Source organism: Aythya ferina (genome assembly GCF_964211825.1).
Source record: "Aythya ferina genome assembly, chromosome: 1".
Classification (NCBI taxonomy): Eukaryota; Metazoa; Chordata; class Aves; order Anseriformes; family Anatidae; genus Aythya; species Aythya ferina.
In genome coordinates, this window is record NC_140296.1 from 196,746,215 (window position 1) to 196,766,902 (window position 20,688).

The following is a 20,688-nucleotide window of genomic DNA, read 5'->3' on the forward strand; positions in this document are numbered from 1 at the left end:
AAGAGGATTGGAAAATAGAAAGGAACATGATTTACACTGAAATATAGTAATACAATCACAAAACTATTTTATTTCACACACAAACACACATAGAGAGAGTCATATATTTATGTATTTGTCCATCTGTGATGTCATCAAAACATTCAGTGATTCTTGTGTCAAGGCCATAATTCTGGCTAAATTACAGAACAAGTTTCACCAACACAAAACCCAGATTTGTTCAGATTCAGATTTTAATACTGAGATCCAATTTTACCTTTGCTTGACGAATAACAAAAACCCATTTAAAATATTCAGTGAGGAGATATGAATACATATCCTATCAACTAACTACCTGCATTTTTTCTTGATAATGCAAGGAATAGAGGAATGCAAAAAAAATACCAATAAAACTTTAACTTTTACAGCTTATTGTATACTTCTGCACCACTTGACAACAATAATACACAAAGTGTAAAATCTTAAATATATTTTATACTCTTTTCATAGAAATATTACAGCTTTAGAAAGCTTTAATTGCCTTGAGGTTCAACACTAAGTTTTTACAGCATATTTTATGCGCATACCAAAATGTTTTTACTTCCATTTTTAAACATTCCTCTTCATGCTATTGTATAATTAAATCTTTCATATATCACTTACTTTTTTGTCTTCGTTATATTTATGGAAAATCTCTTGTGCTCTTTCTTCACCACCATCCGTAAACAACATAATAATCTTATTGCAGTTAGCTCTAGAGACACTGTGCTGTAAAAATACAAAAAGAAGCTTACTTTTTATTTCAGACTATAAGGAATAACAATTGTTCTATTTAATGGCTTTCTCATCAACATGTTTACTTCCATGTTTAACATGGAAGAAAAAATTTTCCAGCATTCTCGGGAGCAATGGCTTTACTTCCAATAATTAATTCATTCAATACCTCCAAAAAAAAAAAAAAAAAAAAAAAAAAAAGCCCTTTCTTCATTCCATGATAGTAAACTCAACACATTTCAGATCTGGCACAAAACAGAGGAACAGCACTCTGGTGGTCTTTCTTACCACCACCAACACAAGGAAAGCTCTTTGCCCCCATCATGAATTACTTAATTATTTTTTTTTTCTGTTGGACTCCTACTCACAAAGACTCTTCATTATTTCTTGAGAGCAAGCCTGGAATAAAGAGAATTGAGGAGAAGCCCCCTTGACTCCTAATTCAGCAGTCAAAGTAACTATTAAAGCCACTGAGAAAAACACAGTGTGCTATGCAAAGGAATAAAAATACAGTTCCAAAGTAAGAACAATGGAGAGATTAATATAAATTTTGGCTCCTTGCAAAAGGCGCCAAGGGCTCCTCCTCTGGCATTCATCTTCTCTCCTCATTGCCTGAAAACTTGCATCTAGTCTAAACAATTTTTTCATAAATTTTACAGCCAGCATTCCTTGTCCTCTGTGTTGCTGCAACTGGTTGTAGCTAGGCACGTCCTGGTACTTCTTAGCAGTTGAATGTGAGGGAGTAAAACCCTTAGAGACTGTAAAGAAAAAATCAAATTCCCCTTCCACAAGTCCACATTTTGCTACATTAATTTACTATACAGTCAAGGAGAGAAATGGGTCATCTTTACACAGTACCTAATTCTCCCTTGCTTTAGTCTTCATGAACAGATGGAATAAATGACTATCTGCCTCCTTACTAGTCATGTGTGATGATCCAACTCCCCTTTGTTATTTTTCATCCTGCTCTCTGATTCTTCCCTAACAGAGAGACCACAACTCCAGACCCAACCATCAGCCAATTAATTTCAGCATTGCAGCTCCACAGTTCTACAGTGCTCTCTGCAGATTAAGACCAAAAGCTTTATTTGATATCACTATACTCACAGATGAATAACAATGCCTCAGAAACGTTTTGTATTGATCGTTCAGCATTCAGTGAATAACTACTTACTTAATTATTTGAAAAAATAATTCCAAAGATTTTCTCACATACAGCCACAAATAAAAAAAATCCCTTGAAATCAATGCATTCTTTTCATACTCATCAGCACAATGAGGTTCATTTGGAATTAAATAATATATGACCATTTTTTACTTGTGAAAGACAACCTACAAGACACTGCTTTGGGCTGAAATTTTTTCAATATTAAAAAAGTAATAAAAGTAGAGTGGATACTTCATAAACAAAGAAACTCACCTACATTGACAATGATTTAATATATGAGCCAAAATAAAATTAAAGTGAAACCAAAGAGATGACAGAGAAGGGGACCAATGTCTGCTTGTATTATACATTTTTTCCTATTGATTTTTAAATGACAGCTATTATGTGTACTGTACATGTAAACTGAAACCAGTTGGGTTTACATAAATTATAATTTTTCTAATGGTTTACTTAGCAATATGCATATACAGTATCAGAAAAAAAATGCAGTGTTTTTTTCTAGAACTTACAGATGAGCTCTGTCATGGGAAAACAAAACAAAACAAAACAATTTCATTATTCAAATGATATTGGAGATCTGAAAGTGAGTAAGCTCAGAGCAAATGATACTTTTCCAACACACACACACACAAAATACTCCATATCCTGATGAAAGAACTTAACAGATCAGCTTCCTGAAACTGATGAAAGGGAAGGCAGAAAGGCCTTTACAACACATCTGTTAGTTTTTTTTGTTGTTGTTTTTTCCCCCATTTGCACAAAGATGGAGTCACTGGCTCAGGGAGTGAATAAACATGATTTTGTAGAACTCACACAGTAATTCCATTACTGATGAGTGGTGTCCCTCAAGAGTTTGTCCAGGGACCGGTGTTTTTCAGTATCTTTATCAATGACATGGATGAGGGGACTGAGTGCACCCTCAGCAAGTCTGCAGACAATGCCAAGTTGAGTAGTGCAGTTGATACAACAGAAGAAAGGGATGCCATCCAAAGGCATCTGGACAGTCTGGAGAAGTGGGCTCGTGTGAACCACATGGTTCAAGAAAGCCGAATGAAAAGTGCTGCATCTGGGTCGGGACATTCCCAGACACAGCCTGGGAGAAGACCTCATTGAGAGCAGCCCTGTGGAGAGAGACTTGAGGGTTCTGATGGATGAAAAACTCAGCATGAGCCCACAGTGAAAAAATATGAGCATTTCTCATTATGAATTTCATACTACTTAAGAAGGAAAGTAAAGTAAGGCAAAAAAAACTACTTGATTCAAGAAGAGATGATTAAAATATATTTTTTGACATATTATGGTCTGGGGGGAAAAAGTCCTGAACCGCTGAACCTAAAATATAATAATTTTCAAAGAAATAGCAAGTTAATATAACATTAAATAATGGAAAAATACTGCATAGAAATCATGGAATGTGGATCATTTATGTGCACATGAATTAACATGTTGAAAAAACTGAAGAGTTTATTTTCATCTAGGAATATATTGGATAACAAGTTTTTTCATGAGACAAAGATGCTACTTTGGCATAGAGAGGAAAATTGTTTGAACTAACTGCCATTCAGAAACGCTATACCAAAATTATCAAAATTTGAGCTGCTAAAAATATTCCATTTCAACAGACCTTAAAGAAGTTGGATTGCTTGAAATCATAAATAAAAATTGAAATTATCCCTAAGCATATTTTTTGTTAGTTGTTTAAGCCTGTATTGTATCAACCTACTATATCATCTTGCCACCACAGTCTAGCACTGATTCCATCAGCATTTTTATTCTCCCTGCCAAATGGATTTGCCAATATCTGGAGAGGATGACTCTATTTCTATAACCTAGTGCAACCTTTTAATTTCCCTTGATAAACACATCCACAATGTTCAGTCATAATTTACAGGATTGCAGAGATTCTGTGAGACTAATTACACCTCTGTCTCCAATAAGGAGAGACAGAGTCCCACTATGAAACTAATCTCCTGCTATATTTTTAAGCACTTATTTAGTCCTACAAACAGGTTCATTTTGAGGCTTCCCCTGTGTTTAGGTCTTCGTCTTAGTACATCCTGTACACAAAGTACATGTGTGGTACTATACCAAATGTAATATATAATGTTAATTGAATATAAATGCTGTGAGGACCCAGATGTGTTTGGCAACAATTCTTGTCTCTTCCTGGTTCCCTCTGTATAAGACGGCAACAGAGAAAAAGAGGAAACGCTGTTAAGCCTGGTCCGAAAAAGTCTGATTTATTTTAAAATCCTACTGGCAGTTTTACATACACATCAGCAGATGGCACACAACCTTTTCCCCACCAAATCTCGTTTATTCAAAACAGTGATCTGCTGAGTAGAAACTCTTGAAAACATTGTATTTTCTTTTTCTTCATTTTTTTCATCAAAATTTTACTAGGTTAGAAAACTTTCAATCAGTTTTAGCCCTAAGCTGTATATGCAATGACAGGAAAGCTCCCTTCAGTCCAAAAACTGACAGAAAAAGAAGTAAAGAGGTCTCTGCTCAGAGACATCATTGAAATAAATTAAAAAACAAGCAAACAAACAAAACAGAACATATAATATTATTTATTAAAATAGGCCCTTATCTTCTATAAATTGGTGTAGCTTTATTTACTCTAAGGTTAAGATCCAATACACATTTTTTAATGAATATAAAACAGATCTTTTTCTAAACAAATACACAAATTATAATTAGAATTCTCTCAAATGCCTAATATCTCCCTATTGACTGTTGCTGTCTGAGCTCTATTGACTGAACTATCTGCTCTCCTCTGTCCTGCTCTTGCCACTGACAACTGTTTATGGAATACAATAAATATAAAATTGCGTGTATGAATGATGTAAAAACAGTATAGCACAGTGAAAAACAATTCCATTTCCAAGCCTTAACAACCTCTCAAGCATTAGGGGAATCTGCAAGACAAACTGTTCAATAAATTTACTTGCTAAATGAAGGTATCTTATGATTACCTGTGTTACATAATGAAGGAACACGTAAAAGCTTTCTGAACATTCAAGTTCTCTTAATTTACTTTAGAGCACTGAGAGAGGACTTTCATACTTACATTTAGCAGTTGTTCAAAAGCATAGCTAAAGCCTTTTTTGTAATCAGTAATTCCTTTAGCAGAGATTTTATAGACAGCTTCTTTCAGCTTCTTCTTGTTCCTCACGTTAGCTTGGACAAGATGATTAAAGCAACTGACATTCTGAGCATTATTATTAAACTGTAAAACAAACAGAAATAGCATTAAAGACAGAGATGTACAATTAATTTAATTTTCTTTTCTATGTACTTAAGTGGTAAAGGTTAATGGCCCAAGAGATAATGTCTGTGACACATGGATATTAATTACGACTATATCGAGACAGTCCAGCAGTGCCTGGCTGGTGATTTCAAAATTGGGCAATAAATACAATAAAAAAGGGGATGTTGCAATCCAAAAAAAATCTGCTTTCCAGAACAGTGGAAAAACTCCTACAAATTTTGTTTCAGGCTCATATAATAAAATGACCACGAAACACAGAATTAGGGAAATCAGAGCAAAAATATGGGAAAATGTTTAATTTCTTAATCACTGAAAAACGTTGGTTGAATTATCAGATTACTTCCGTGTTGTATGTATTAATATATCACTAAACCTGATGTTTAACAATGAAACTTGCAGGTCATAATAAATTAATATATATACCTTGAAGAAAACTAAACACATTCTTGGGAGATGGGAATTACATGAGAATATAGCTGTAAAAAGGAGGATTGAGAACACACATATTTGAGCTCTCTTGCTCACAGATACATAAAAGACTACGACAAATTCTATCATTAATACAAGACTATGATATTGCTTAAAAGCATACATAGAAAAAGAATTTATGTACAAAATTTTGTCTGCACAAGGATAAATGAGTTTTTGATTTCTTTAAAATTTCTCTATTTAAATGTACATACCACATATATATATATGCAAATATATGTATCCCAGTGGAGAGAGGAATGCAGAAACACATTTAACTGTTCAGCTACCTCTGTTTCAATCTGTCTAAAGTCAAAGTTGAGACTTCTCTTAATGCTGTAGCATGTATGATTCTATCTATAGTCTTGAGTAAAAGTGCACAGTATTGCATATAATCTGTTTTGAACTCTACTTGATGAAAATCTCTTTTTAATTGCAACATAGTATTTTTTTAAGATATTGTTGATAAATATTATCAAAAATATTGTTGTGTCTAATCTTTAAACTGTTTTTTTAAAATTGCAGTAATATATACAGAGAAGACAATGTGACAAGCAGTAATGGGTCATCAAACTTTATGACATTACATGAAGAAAGCCATCCATTGTTTAGTATAGTGTTACAACCAACAGCACTGTTGTGAGACTTAAATCTGTCATTCAGGAATGGGCTCAAATGAAGGTACAAATCACATGCAAGTCATACATAAGGCCAAAAGAATCATCCTGCCTGGGCAGTATCAGAAATTCAGAAAGAACACCTATTAGAAAGAAATAAGCAGTGTCCCCAGAGAGGAAAACAAACAAAAATCAAATCAAAACAAAACACATCTGCCAAGTCAATTGCTTTCATAGAAAAAAACAGGTATGAGGTTAGCATGGGAGATTTAGGGCATTTTCCACTTTTTCACATTTTCAAATAGCTGCCTAATACTGATGCTAATTAAGACCATTGTATGGTACATGCCCTGTGCTATCACCAGAAGGTCCATCAGGGATGTACTGGTTTCCCTTACTACAAGAGATGTATTTTTCTGTACACTTACGGCACTGCGAAACAACATAATCCATGCCTGGTTTTGACAGATTTAGTAGCCCAAAATCATTTACTAATTCTTCATTCTGCCCTGCTTGAATTTACTTCATTGCCATTGTATTTCACAGAGCCCCAGGTAGAAAATTCATCATTTCAGTGATTAATTAAGCAACACTCACTGTCCCTGAAATTAGATCTAGCTACAGCAAGGATGGGAAGTTCTTTGGGCCCAATTTCATTCCATTGCAGTTTTATGCTCATATAGCTCATATGTCACTCAAGTTCTACTACTGCAATATATACTGCAAAATATTTTTAATAATTAAGTAATAGAAGTAAATAAAGCATTTTTATCAAATTCCTGCTTTAATCAATGCTAATTCCACTACTCAGTTAGTAAGAGCAGATGTGTAACAGCGAATATGGTAGAGATTATAGTAGAGAGAACTGGCAGAGAATGGCATAATTCTCAGCAGAAGGTTTAGCCTAATTTTTCCAGGTCCTTCTTGAAATTAGACACAGAGATGCATCTGTAGTTTTCTTAGCTGTAAGTGAACAAATCCAGGCAGCATTTGCTACACTGGATTCTTAATTACAGCTCCACATATAATTTCTTATTCTTGCAAAATGCTGAAGTGTCACATAAATTTAAAGAATTAATTTGTCTTCTTCATCTTCTAATAAAATTATTGTACCACAAAGCATTCCTGCATGTGTGTAGAAACTAATCAAGAAAGCCCACTAGTCAGTTTTTGAGCATTAAGTAGTGTAGAACTGATCTAGTATCTTACCATCTTCATATTACATTTATTTTTCCATGGAGCTTATTTTTGCTCATTCCTCATGGCTTAATACTGCCTTTTGCTGAGACTCTGATAATGTTTTGTGGTATAGATGCTGTCTTTCTGAGGAAAGGAGGTGATAAAAAAAAAAAAAAAATGTTTTATTTCTAGCTATGCAGGGATGAGACAATCCAGGGATGAGACTATGAGACAATTCATAAGAATTTTAATATACCTTCCTAATTAATAAGGAAAGTTTTTATTCTGTCCTAATTTTATAGCTTTGCTTCCCAGGCCATTAAAATCTGGGGGAGCAAGTCTTTCTCAAATGACTTAATGCAAAATTTTATGTCCCCTTTGTATCGATGTTCTGTTTTTGCCACAAGGGTAAAATTGTTTCTAAAAACGCACAGAAGCATGAACAAGTGCTTTAACTTTGAAAAATGCAATGCTGTATTTGACCAAGCATTCTACAAAAGAGACCATTATATCAAGTAATGTGATAAAGGTTTGGCTTTTTAAATTTAATTTTCATTATATAATGACTATAAAATATAGTATCATGTATCTAAACCATTTACAGTATTGAAAGTACAAAAACGGGATGAAATAATGAAGATAAAAAATGTTTTCCAGTTTTCCCAGTGTCACTATGTGAACTAAACCTTTAAAATAAATGAACACTTGGAACTAGATTTTGTAGAACCAAATTTCCAGTTTGAATATTCCTTTAATCTATCCCATATTTCCCAGAAAAGAAGGAATTTGAGGGGCCCTTCACAGCAATTTAAATGTAATACTTGCAACTAAAATTTTCATTCGCATGATTTTAAAGCCCTTATATTTTATAAAGCTATTTTATCAACTTGAATAAGTTACGGTTGTTCATTTTTCTACTTCCCTTTAGTACCTTGTTTTGGTGATACTTATTTACTGTGGTTAAGCAGCACATTTTGCCTACACAGCAAAACAACCAAATGATCGTGCAACTGTAATCAATTCACTTTGACGCAAAACACTGACGCACTCAATTGTGTTTCTTATAGAAGTTTTTTACAGAAGTAACCAATAAATCACCCTGTGATTATTAGGTACATTGGCCATGTGGGAATGAAAACATATTTGTGCTGTGGAAGTATTTCAGCATGCCTTGACCTGCTTTTGTAACTATGATGGGGGAAAAGGAAGGGAAGGGAAGGGAAGGGAAGGGAAGGGAAGGGAAGGGAAGGGAAGGGAAGGGAAGGGAAGGGAAGGGAAGGGAAGGGAAGGGAAGGGAAGGGAAGGGAAGGGAAGGGAAGGGAAGGGAAGGGAAGGGAAGGGAAGGGAAGGGAAGGGAAGGGAAGGGAAGGGAAGGGAAGGGAAGGGAAGGGAAGGGAAGGGAAGGGAAGGGAAGGGAAGGGAAGGGAAGGGAAGGGAAGGGAAGGGAAGGGAAGGGAAGGGAAGGGAAGGGAAGGGAAGGGAAGGGAAGGGAAGGGAAGGGAAGGGAAGGGAAGGGAAGGGAAGGGAAGGGAAGGGAAGGGAAGGGAAGGGAAGGGAAGGGAAGGGAAGGGAAGGGAAGGGAAGGAAAGGAAAGGAAAGGAAAGGAAAGGAAAGGAAAGGAAAGGAAAGGAAAGGAAAGGAAAGGAAAGGAAAGGAAAGGAAAGGAAAGGAAAGGAAAGGACCAAGGTCTGAAAATGAATTCTAATTTTGAGATAGGATTACAGTACAAATCTTGTACTTGTAAGGTAGAATAAAAATGCTGTCTGGTAGGTAGCTTTGCTCACCAAAAGCCGATTTCATCTGAAAAAGATCAGTGAAGACATTCTTCTTCATCAGTGACATTTGATGCAAATTATTTAATGAGCTAATTTCAAATATAACCGTAAATTAAGTATCATGGTCATACCTTGTCTTGGGCTATAGAAAATAGAGGTTAAGACATTCCATTGAAGATTTAGTGACAAGTGAATTTTCTTTCCCTGAAATGCCACTAACATTAAATTCCACCTCTGAATCATTTTCTAGCAGTCCTGCAAGATGTATCAAGATAACTCTTCCCATGAAGGTCAGATATCTAGCATATGGATTGGTAATTATGGATACAAAACCAACATTTTAAAAACTGACAAGAATTCTGACTCAAACTGTTTTAACAGTTAACAAGTAAACTGTACTGTACTTACACATGATGTAAACTGAACAAAGAAAAAGGGTCAAGGCCAACAAAGTTTTATCTACAGATGGTCAGATGTTAATGTAAAATGAAGGAGAGAAATAGATCATTTGTAGAATGGAAAATTAGATCAACCAAAGTCTGCAAATGGTTTAATTTAATTAAGAAAATATATGAGTCATCTGCTTTGAAATAAAACACCTAACATTTATGTTATTGTCAGTCAACATAGTAGATGAGAGTTTTTGAAGGAAAAATAATCCTCCAAAATGAACATTTACCTTCTTACTAGGTAGGAGGTGAAGGCAAGAGTCTGAAGTGTGTCATATTAAAATGTCCAAAAGAAGGAAACAAAACTTAGGGCTACATTGAATTAATTTCAAATCCAAAAAAAAATACTGAAGTAACTGAAATATTTCTAGCGTAAAAACTTTCAGACTGCCCTTAAAATTGGCTCGTCATTCCCACTAAACAATGCTAAAATAATTTTGCTCTTTAACCAGTTGACCATGTGACAAACACCAGGAGTATTCATAACTTTCAATTATCCAAACTGAGACAGTTTTCACTAGTTTTAGTTACAATCATCTGCAATATAGTGGCAACAATGGCATTAAGTGCAAGGTGCTGCACCTGGGTGGGGGCAATCCCAGACAGGAGCACAGAACTGGGAGAAGAACTCACTGAGAGCAGCCCTGTTGAGAAGGACTTGGGGCTTCTGGCAGGTGAAAAGCTTGACATGAGCCACCAGTATGTGCTTGCAGGCCCAGAAGGCCAACTGCATCCTAGGCTGCAACAACAGAGGGTCAGCAGGTGAGGGAGGAGATTGTCCCCCTCTGCTCTCCCCTTGTGAGACCCCAATGGAGCCCTGCATCCAGGTCTGGAGCCCCAGCACAAGAAGGATATGGGGCTATTAGAGCAGGTGCAGAGGGCCATGAAGATGCTCAGAGGACTGGAGCACTTCTCCTGTGAAGAAACGCTGAGAGAGCTGGGGCTGTTCAGCCTGGAGAAGAGAAGACTCTGGGGAGACCTCTTTGCAGCCTTTTAGTACTTCAAGGGGGCTTATATATATATACATATATATAAAAAAAAAAAAAAAAAAAAAAAAAAAAAAAAGGAGAGCAACTTTTTACTCAGGCAGATTATAGGACAAGGGTTGTAAATGTAAAAGTTTTAGATTAGATGTTAGGAGGAAATACTTTACTCAGAGGTTGGTGAGGCACTGGCAGAGTTGCCCAGAGAAGCCGTGGATGCCCCATCCCTGGAGGTGTTCAAGGCCAGGTAGGATGGGGCTTTGGGCAACCTGGACTAATGGGAGGTGTCCCTACCCATGGCAATGGGAGTGGGAACTAGATGATCTTTAAAGTCTCTTCCAACCCCAGCCATTCCGTGATTCTATGATTTCAAGATTAATAATTTTTCACATGTTAAGATAGCAAAAGTTATCTTTGGTTTAATAAGCCTTTGACAATTAGTGGTTGCAAACCATTCAATTGTTAAAATCTAAAGACTCCCATACAGCATGTAGCCACTCATGACTGCTTCTACTTTTTGACTACTTAAAAAGCTTATTCCTGTATCTGATCTAAACTATGTAGGCATGTAACAAAACACTTGGAAACTATGGAAAACAGGATAACCTTTTTTTTATTTTTATTTTTGATTATCAGTATTGTGCAACTGGTCAATAATTATATCACACAGTATAGGATCTAGCTGTATTTTTCAATGTGTTATTTCTCCCTATCCAACTTATTCATATCCTTTTGTGTGGATATCCTGTTGTGTCTGCCTTTGATTTATGATATATTTCCTATTCCTCCCACCCTAAGTTCTCTGTGGATATAACAACAGGTCAAAAAATGAATAACAACACGAGATTCTGCAGACAGGTGTTTTCATTAAGAGGACAGAATAAGACTATAGAAGGAAAAAAAAAAAATCATGGGAAAAGGTTCCAAAAAGAAAAGAAAACAGGATTAGTATTCAGAAATGGTATATAAATAGCCTGAAAAACTTTTGAGATTAGTAGAAAGATCAAAGCTATCATGCAGTCTGGAAGGAAACAGCAAATAAAAGAGAGGAGAAAAAAAAAAGTGTATAATTCTATTTTTTTTTTTCCTAAAACTGGATTCAGTTGAATATATTTAATTCTGAAAAGACACAAACTATCTTGTCTATTGGGATTTTTTATTTTTTTATTTTTTTGATAAATCTGCCTTTTGCAGATACCATCTGACCTCTCCCCAGTTGCCAAGCTTTATCAAGAAACACATAGCATGTAACTCCCAGGGACATCCACACTTTAGATCACATATATTTTCAAACACTACTGAATATCCTGGACTCCTTGTGAAATACGAGTTCTCATTTCATTGGTGAGAAAAGTGAAGCAACAGGGAAGAAAACAAACAAATCCAAAGCAAAGATAGGGCTAGAAGCTTTAATCTCAATTCCCCACTATTAGGATATGTTATCACCTTTTCCCTTTCCTTTGTACAACCAACTCCAAGTACTCAGATTTGCCCTTTAACTTGATATTTCTCATTTTACCATATGCCATTTAAACCACAAGAGCAAATAAGGCACAAATTCTTAAAGCATGAATTCTCAACACATAAATGCCTTCAGAATGCACACATAACTAACTCAATTGATTCTGAATCCTACAGCAATGGAAGAACAAAATCTCTGATTTCACAATGTATAAATTGATGAACATTTCTAATTCTCTTCTACACTTCCCTCTCCATATATTTCTCTATATATCCATTTCCTGAGAGGTATAAGGCATTTAAATCTGCATTCCATTGTCAATCATTCTTTTGGCAAGTGTAGGCAGTTATTCAAATACAAATAAAATATTTGATTCTCCTTCTTTAATAGGAAGGGATTCCAAAGTATTCCCTTCAGTGCACTGTGCTAGAATTAACATTATATGCAATATTAGCAAAACAAGCAATCATTAAAAACAGCAGCACTAAGAAGAAATTCTACAGAGTTAAATAATAATATTTTGTGGCATTCATTTTGGTCAGGAAGTACTTATTACTGTTTCTGATGGTCAAGATATTTTTCTTTCCTAATGTATTTGATGTCTTCATACATATGTGTATATAAATAAATATATTTGTGTGCAAGTATGTGCTTTATTGTTTCTATGAAGTGATCAAGAAATCAAATTTCATCTGCCAATATTTATCAGATACAATCTGGACAAAGCACTAATCCATGGAGGAACACTACAATCCTCAGCAATGACAGCAATCATTTATATGAATGCAAACTGTCAGAAAAAAAAAAGAAATTGGGGAAAGCAGTGCCAGTGCTGCAAATCAGTTTGAAAAACACAGAATCAGATTTTGTAAATAATATCATTCCTGGAAAACAGAGTAATACAAACAAGTCAGAACCAATAAATTAACAAAACTTTTTAAAACATTTTGTTCATGTTTCAGTCACTAGGTGGCACTATAACAATAACAAAAAAAATGGGAGTTGGTCTTAGAAACATTATTTTGTGGTAGTGCCTTCTCTGCATGGCATAAATTTCTCATTGTAATTACAATAGTTACATGCCCTTGTGTGAAAAATGAGTATGAACTGAATATTAAAAAACAAATATCAGAAAATATCGGAAAAAAAAAAAACTTCTACAATCTGAACACAGGTGGTCACATCTCTAGGAGGATGGACTTTTTTTTTTTTTCATACAAAGAGTCCATATTGCCCCAAAAAAGCATCTCTATTTCCACTATTTCCAGCATGTTTACAAACCAGGTTTGCAATACTTAGAATAAAGAGATGTAAAAGTTCACATTTCTCAAGCAAGCTCCTTTCTTCATGTTCTAACACTGTAGAAGTGATAACATTCTTATTGAAAAATAATATGAAATCTAAGTTAAAAATCAGATTATCTCAATCATCCATAACTGCTAAATCCTAAAAAATATTCTTCACTAATTCCATTTAGCTTACTAACATCTAATGATTTAACATAAGATTTAATCAGAATGTTCTGGTGACATTTCTAAACTAAAAAATAAAAAAGGCAAATAAACAAAAAACAAAACAAAACAAAACAAAACAAAACAAAACAAACAAACAAACAAACAAACAAACAAAAAAACAGAAAAACTCCACCTCATGAGATAAAACCACATTTAACTGTATGTAAATTACATATTTTTAAACATCTAGAAATGTTTCATTTATAGAAAATTAGGCAATTGGACAAAGCAGTAATTCCTATATTTACACTTGCTACAGTTACAAAACTTGTACTTCTAAAACACCAAGATCATGATACCTGAATAAATCAGAAATACTACTCTGGGAATACTGAAAATTGAGAAAAATATAGTGAGCTTGCTGAAGGCCTAATTAGATACTACTGCTGCTGATTTTCAATCTGCTGAGGTTTGTTGCTATGCTACTTCTACCTCATGGCTAAATCAGCTTGGTGACCCAGTTGTATCTCTACATATTAAATGAGCAATAGTGAAATAGATCTGATTTTATCAGGCTTTCCTCTTGTAACTAAATCCAGCTTTGCTGCTTTCTTTTCCTTTTATTGCCTGGTGCTGTAGGCTTGGTAATAGGATTTTAGGGTTAATCCCAAGAATAACTGAATCTTGAATAAGGCCAGTTACAAACTGTATTTCAGCTATGTGATGATACAAATATCTAGCAGAATCTTTTTAGAGAACAGTAAGAAAGCAATTTGCAAACTTTTATTGTCATGTAGGTCTCAGTACACAGAAAACTTGAGGCACCTCAAGCAATAACATTTTGTAATTTGCATGGCAAAAAATAATATGTGGTGTTAAAATTCAACATTCGTATGCTGCTATATATATATATAATAACTGTTATCTCCTATCCTATGAATTGCATATAGATAGTATTCAGATATACAGTACAACCTTACATACACATTGTAAAGACAATTTAAAACTGTATTCTAGTACACAGTAGGAGCACTTGTGCATCTCTGAAATTATATTGCAAGTATAACATGAAATAAAATTAAGATTATACGACAATCTACTTTATTGGTGTTTCTTGATACTTGAAATGCATCCCCCTTTTTTTAGCTGTGAAACTTATCTATCTGTACATATACATGTACATGTGTATCTATACACATAGCTTCTGAAAGGATTCTTGAAAGATCAGTGGTAGCAGCAACATTCAACAACAATCTGTTAGGTCATGAAATACATGCTGACAAATTATTGTAGGATAGTATGAGACAAACATTTGGGAAAGGATCAAATACTGGACCAGAATCTGCTCTCAGTTATCTTAGTTAACCTTTCTAATTAGTGGGATTATCTGCACATAAATCAATGCAAGTCTCCCATTGAGTGCAGCAGGAATCATGTTCAGACCATAAAGTGAGATTCCACGCTGAGAATCTCATGGTTCAACAAAGAATGTCAGGTTTGGCCATAGGTCTTTCAGCACGATGAATTCATTTATGGTCATTTCATGATGCTGTGGCTAAGTTAGCATGCTCTCTTGGACAATTAACATCACATGTGTCTGAATTCTGGAAATTTAAGCACCTGCTGCAGAAATCTCACTGTTCTCAACTACTGCAGTGCTGTAACATGCATTGTATACCACACATGGATGCTCCCTACATGTACTGTACATGAGACCTGTAGCAGGAGACTTTCTAGAAAGTGATTTTGGAGGTTTGTTTTTTTTTTTTTTTAATTATTATTTACTGAGGAAATCCTCATTTGGTCTAATTTGTGCTGTTTAGAACATTAAACACCCTTGGCCAATATGATGAGATAAAGGTTTGAACATTAAACCATCATCTATAAATTCACTGGCTGCATGAGGTTCCTGCTCTGGGCATCGAAAGCAAGATGAATATTTTGTCAATGCACCAAATGAGAAGGCAGATGTACACATCAGTGCCAGGCCACATAGCTGGGGGAGGGCAGGGGGCTACAGTGTCACCTTGCCAGGGCTTTACCTAAACTTGCCTGTCACTCTTGCAGGGAAATGCTGTGCCTGGCTGCCCCTGGTGCTTGGGCTTTGCAAGCAGCAAGGAGGCTGTGGCAGCATACTGCTGACAGGCGAGATGCTGCTGCTACAGCAGAGAAGCAGAGAAGCAGCATGGAAGTGCGTGAGCCTTTAAAGTGTAAAACTTGCCAAGTCTGTGAGTATTTCATTCATGTTCTGCCTGAGTTCCTTTAGATCCACACCCATCTAGCATCTTGCTAACATGACTTCAAGTTTTTACCTCCTAAACAGAGGATATTTATAGGAAATACTTTTTTAAAAAAGGGCGACAGAGAACACATAGCCCCCACCTTCTCCCAAACCTTATGGACAGCCTGCATTATCCTCTTGCTTCATTAACATTGTGAGTCATCTCTCCCCATCAGAATGACTAAAGACAGCACAGCCTGGCCTTTTCAGAACTGAAAAGGAAAGAGTTTCTTGTGAGGGAGCACCCATTACAGATTTTTAGTTATATTGTCACAGCTCCCCCTAATCGCTGTCTCCTGGTTGAAAAGACGACTCAGAAACGCACTTCTCATCCAGTATCTGAAATGCCACAGTTTTTAGTGAGTCCTGTACTTTACTAAAAATTAAGAAACTGAAACAAGCCAACAGATTTATTAACCAGTACAACCATGAGCTATCAACTCATTGTATATATTACTAATATACTCATTTTATATACTACTAAACTAATAAAGAGTTAGGATTTATCCTGGAAATTGAAGAAGCGTGTGCCATGTTCTGTTGGAAGCCTGACTTTCTAACATTTGACAAGTACAAGAGGAGACACTAAAAATCTGTATTGATGCCCAAAGCAATCCCTCAAAGTGGGAATGGAGGTGACTTTTTAGTCATCTAGAATTGTAAGCTACACTGTACTGTAATAAATGTACAGTTTCCAGCAACATCCCTGCTCCTGACAACCTAAATTAGAATTTCAGCTTCTAATTTCCATCTCCTTTGGGTCTTTTTCCACTCAAGTACATTATTCCTTAGAATTAACACATTATGACAAATCTAAAGTGAAATAGATCTTAAGATTTACCCTATTCCTTTTCAAAACCATTCACTTTTTTTTTTGACATTTTTCTTCTGCAGCAAATTAAAGTTACAGTTAATAATACAACAGTAAAAATTTTGATGTTAAAAAAGCAAACACTAATATAAAAGAAGGAAAAAAAAATCTTATAATTAAGATCCTAATCTCCTCCTTAAATATTTGCCTGTTTTTTTTTTTACATCCACTGACTCCATTTTGCATTCTCAGCTCAGCAGAGGTAGTCTGCTCAGCTCATTTCATCTATCTTTGCATTGGGAGTGCTGTCCAAGGCAGTGGCCAGGCTCCCTTTAGGCAGTGGGGACAGACAAGCACCTTCTGGCTATAATCTGTCCTCAACATGCTCAAGATAGTCAGGATGAGCTGTATTCTGGCACTGATTTTCATTTCTCTCCGTTAACTGTAACTATAATTATAACTAGAATTAACCCAATAACTTACAATACAGTAACCTTGCTTTCACTCTGAGGCAGGCTGCAGCCTAGGAGTGTGGGACCCATTACGGGAAACATTTGGGGATTGCACAGGATTTACTACAAGATCTTTTAGGAGAAGGATCCAAGCACAGAAAAGGGATGAATTTAGGTGACTTGGGAATGAAAGAGGAAAAATAGAGGGGTAAGGGGAAAGTGGGCTGGTCAGCTTGCTTGTCTGGCCATGCCCTGCATCTCATCAGCATAGCCTGTCCTACCTTCTCAAACTTCATTTCTACCTCTTTACCTTTATGGGGGCTCTACTCTGTGTGCGTGTCTGCATACATGGGGGTGGAAATGCAGCAACCAGAGTCAGACCCCGGGTTGGAGGGCCTAGGCATCTGTGCTGCAGCAGCTGGAGAGACTGGAGTGGGTGGACTTCAGAGTTGGATAGATGCAGCTAAACTGTTACGTAAGCATGGAAAAAACAAAAGTGCTTAGTAAATAGTATTCTATTTAGAAAGATAAAACCTAATGTATTCATATCACACAAGGATGATGAAGTACCTTCCAGTCCATTAGTAAATAAGGTGAATTATAAACAACTATTTGGGATAAACATTTAAGTCAGCAAGACAAAATGGAGGGAAAAAAATCACCACCGTCAACAACAAATGATGTATTCTTGATTTAAATCCAAAAGGGACAGTGAGATACTCTAGTATGACCTCCTGCACACTCTCTCACCACCCACATATCACCAGCCTTTAGAATTCCCTTGTTTACTCCTGTAATAGACCATAACAATTATGTTTAGTGCTAGACGTTTGCTTAAAGTGCAGCTTCCAGGAAAGCATTAAATATTGATATGAGGAGGACAAGAATCTTCCCTGGCAATTTGTTGAGGCATATTAACTATTTATGTGCCATTCAAATTTATTGGGCTTCAACTAGAGATTCTTGCAGTGCCTTTATGTGACAGTTTTTAAAAGTCTGTGGATGCAAGAGCTTTCCCCAATGACAGCACTTCTTAGCTGTTATCAAATCAGTTCTCAGCCTATTTATTTATGAACTTCAAAATTACCCCTAGAAAATTCAAATTCTTTGAGCCCAAGAATACTTTGAAAAGCTGGTCTGAAGTCCACTCAGATGACTCACTCAGGACTCTGAGATGTCTTCAAGAATCACTTTATGCCCGGAGAGAAGGCACCTACAAACTTGTTTAGTAAAGTCTGAGCCAAACTCTTTTGTGTTAAATTATTGACATTATCCACATTTATATAACATTATTCAACCAGGACAAAAGAAACATAAATTCAAAATCTCAGTTCAAATAGTCATTTTCTACCTCAGGAGAGAAACAGAACCATCAGTCTATACACTGTTTAGATGAAAAGTAGTCTCAACCCATGTCACTGAAGCTATATAAGCATTTATACTTCATATCAGATGAAGACTGCAGTATGTTTGACTCCTAGCAGTCCTTCCTTTTTTCCTTTTCTTGATACAAACTGTTTAACTTGCTTTCCTGAGGATCGGGGTCCTACTAAAGTCATACAATCGTAGCATCACTTAGGTTGGAATGATCATTAAGTTCAACCAAATCAATTAACCTCATTTTAAATGAGACAAATAATACCTCATCTTACCCTGATCTTCCTCATAACTCCGTCCCCAGTTGAAATACTTAAACATAGCATCATCGACTCCTTTCTTGACCTTCTTTTTTTTGAGGGGAATCAAAACGAAACTCTAATTATGTGGACAGACAAAAATTTTATGAGATCTTTTATATAATTGCATTTCTTCCTTTTGTTCCTACTCTCATTAACCCATTTATAAAGACAATTCTTTCTAATTTATTAACAATTGCTGGATTTCCATAGTTCCCAAATTTTCTCCAGGTTCCCCAAAATTGCCCACAGTTTTTTGGTTTCTCCAAATTGCCCACATTGTTATTTGCAAAACACTCATCATCATGACATTTGCTAAACAGGTCCTCCAGACATATTTCCCATACATCTAATTTCACAGATACATAGGCAAGCTCTTCCTGTAATTATTAGTAATGCAGAATTTAAATAATATTTTAATCATAACTTGTTCAAGCTTCGCTTCAGTCCAGCATCAACAATGCGTTGATTGACTGATGCATCAAAATCAATAATACTTTTTGAAAAGATGTAAAACAATTCATTTGCTCTCTGACTAGGGAAAGTTCAAGATAACAATTTTCCATTAAAGAATGCCAATGATTTTCCATTAAGAAATGCTGCTGTGAAAATGTGTTTCTCTGTAGCTATCATTGTTCTCCCTTGCCTTGAAAGTGAGCCATTAAATTTAAGAAAAACTGCAAGGTCACGATAGAATAGGATGGATCATGGTTAAGAGAAACATGAGTAAAGCTCAACACTCAGCTTTAAACATGGCTTTATCTTGTTTTTCACTGAAAAAAAATGGAATAATATATATTTGTTTACTGTTCACACAGCTATGACTCAGAGGAGACTGTATACTTGACTGGAGCTACGGTGATTGATTACCTGAAGTGCTTCTGGATTAAATCAGTAGGAAAGATGCTTATGCAGAGCTGCAGTGGGAACTTGCTTATATTTTTTAGTTTGCCAAATAATGAAAAAGATGGCAGGCATTTTTAGATTTTCTCCTTATTATTGTCCATTATGGAGAAGGGGAGAATAAGGACTGGAGAAATTAGCAAGCTTGCTGGCAGGCATCTTAATTACAGGAGTCCTTTTCTATTCTTCCTTCTAGATCCAACCATGCAACTACTTCAGTGCTAATATTTCACACTAATATCATTATCATGCTTTATTTCTTCATCTTCAAAGAGCAATGTTATTTAGAAAAACTAACTGCTATTAACTTATCTGGGTCAAAAATCCAAAATACAAGAAGAAAATAAGTGTTAATCTATTGAGTATGTAACTTAATTTAAGGTTCACTAGAGACACTTTAAATGGATGTAAAGTAATAAAGAAAACTGACTGAATTTAATTTTAAAGAGCTTTCTAAAATATTTTTGCCAATTAAACAGAAGGATACACTCAAACAAATGAACATGGCTGAACATGAGGTTCAACATGCTGGGTCCTGCACTTCGGTCACAACAACCCCATGTAGCACTACAGGCTTGGGGCAGAGTGGCTCGAAAGCTGTGCAGAGGAAAAGGATCTGGGGGTGCTGATTGATGCTCACCTGAACATGAGCCAGCAGTGTGCCCAGGTAGCCAAGGAAGCTAATGACATCCTGGCTTGTATCAGGAATAGTGTAGCCAGCAGGACCAGGGAGGTGATAGTCCCCCTGTACTGGCATACCTTGCCCTGGTGAGGATGCACCTCAAGATCTGTGTTCAGTTTTGGGCCCCTCACTACATGAAGCACATGTAGACCCTGGATCATGTCTAGAAAAGAGCTACAGAGCTGGCGAAGGGCCTGGAGAACAAGTCCTGTGAGGGCACTGGGGCTGTTTAGTCTGGAGAAGACGAGGTTCATGGGAGACCTTACTAGTCTCTACAACTACCTGAAAAGAAGCTGTGGGG

The 20,688-nt window shown here is 35.9% G+C and overlaps 1 protein-coding gene across 7 annotated transcripts in view; it reads right to left on the reverse strand.

Moving 5' to 3' along the window:
- CACNA2D1 (calcium voltage-gated channel auxiliary subunit alpha2delta 1) overlaps positions 1-20,688 on the reverse strand; it is a 425,824-nt gene that overhangs the window by 77,670 nt on the left and 327,466 nt on the right. For all 7 annotated transcript variants that reach the window (XM_084535082.1, XM_084535080.1, XM_084535079.1 and 4 more), the window contains exons 11-12: positions 4,995-5,153; positions 643-747 (exon numbers count right to left, since the gene is read on the reverse strand). In XM_084535082.1, the coding sequence (XP_084391208.1) occupies positions 643-747; positions 4,995-5,153 (264 nt within the window). The remainder of the gene's footprint in view (positions 1-642; positions 748-4,994; positions 5,154-20,688) is intronic.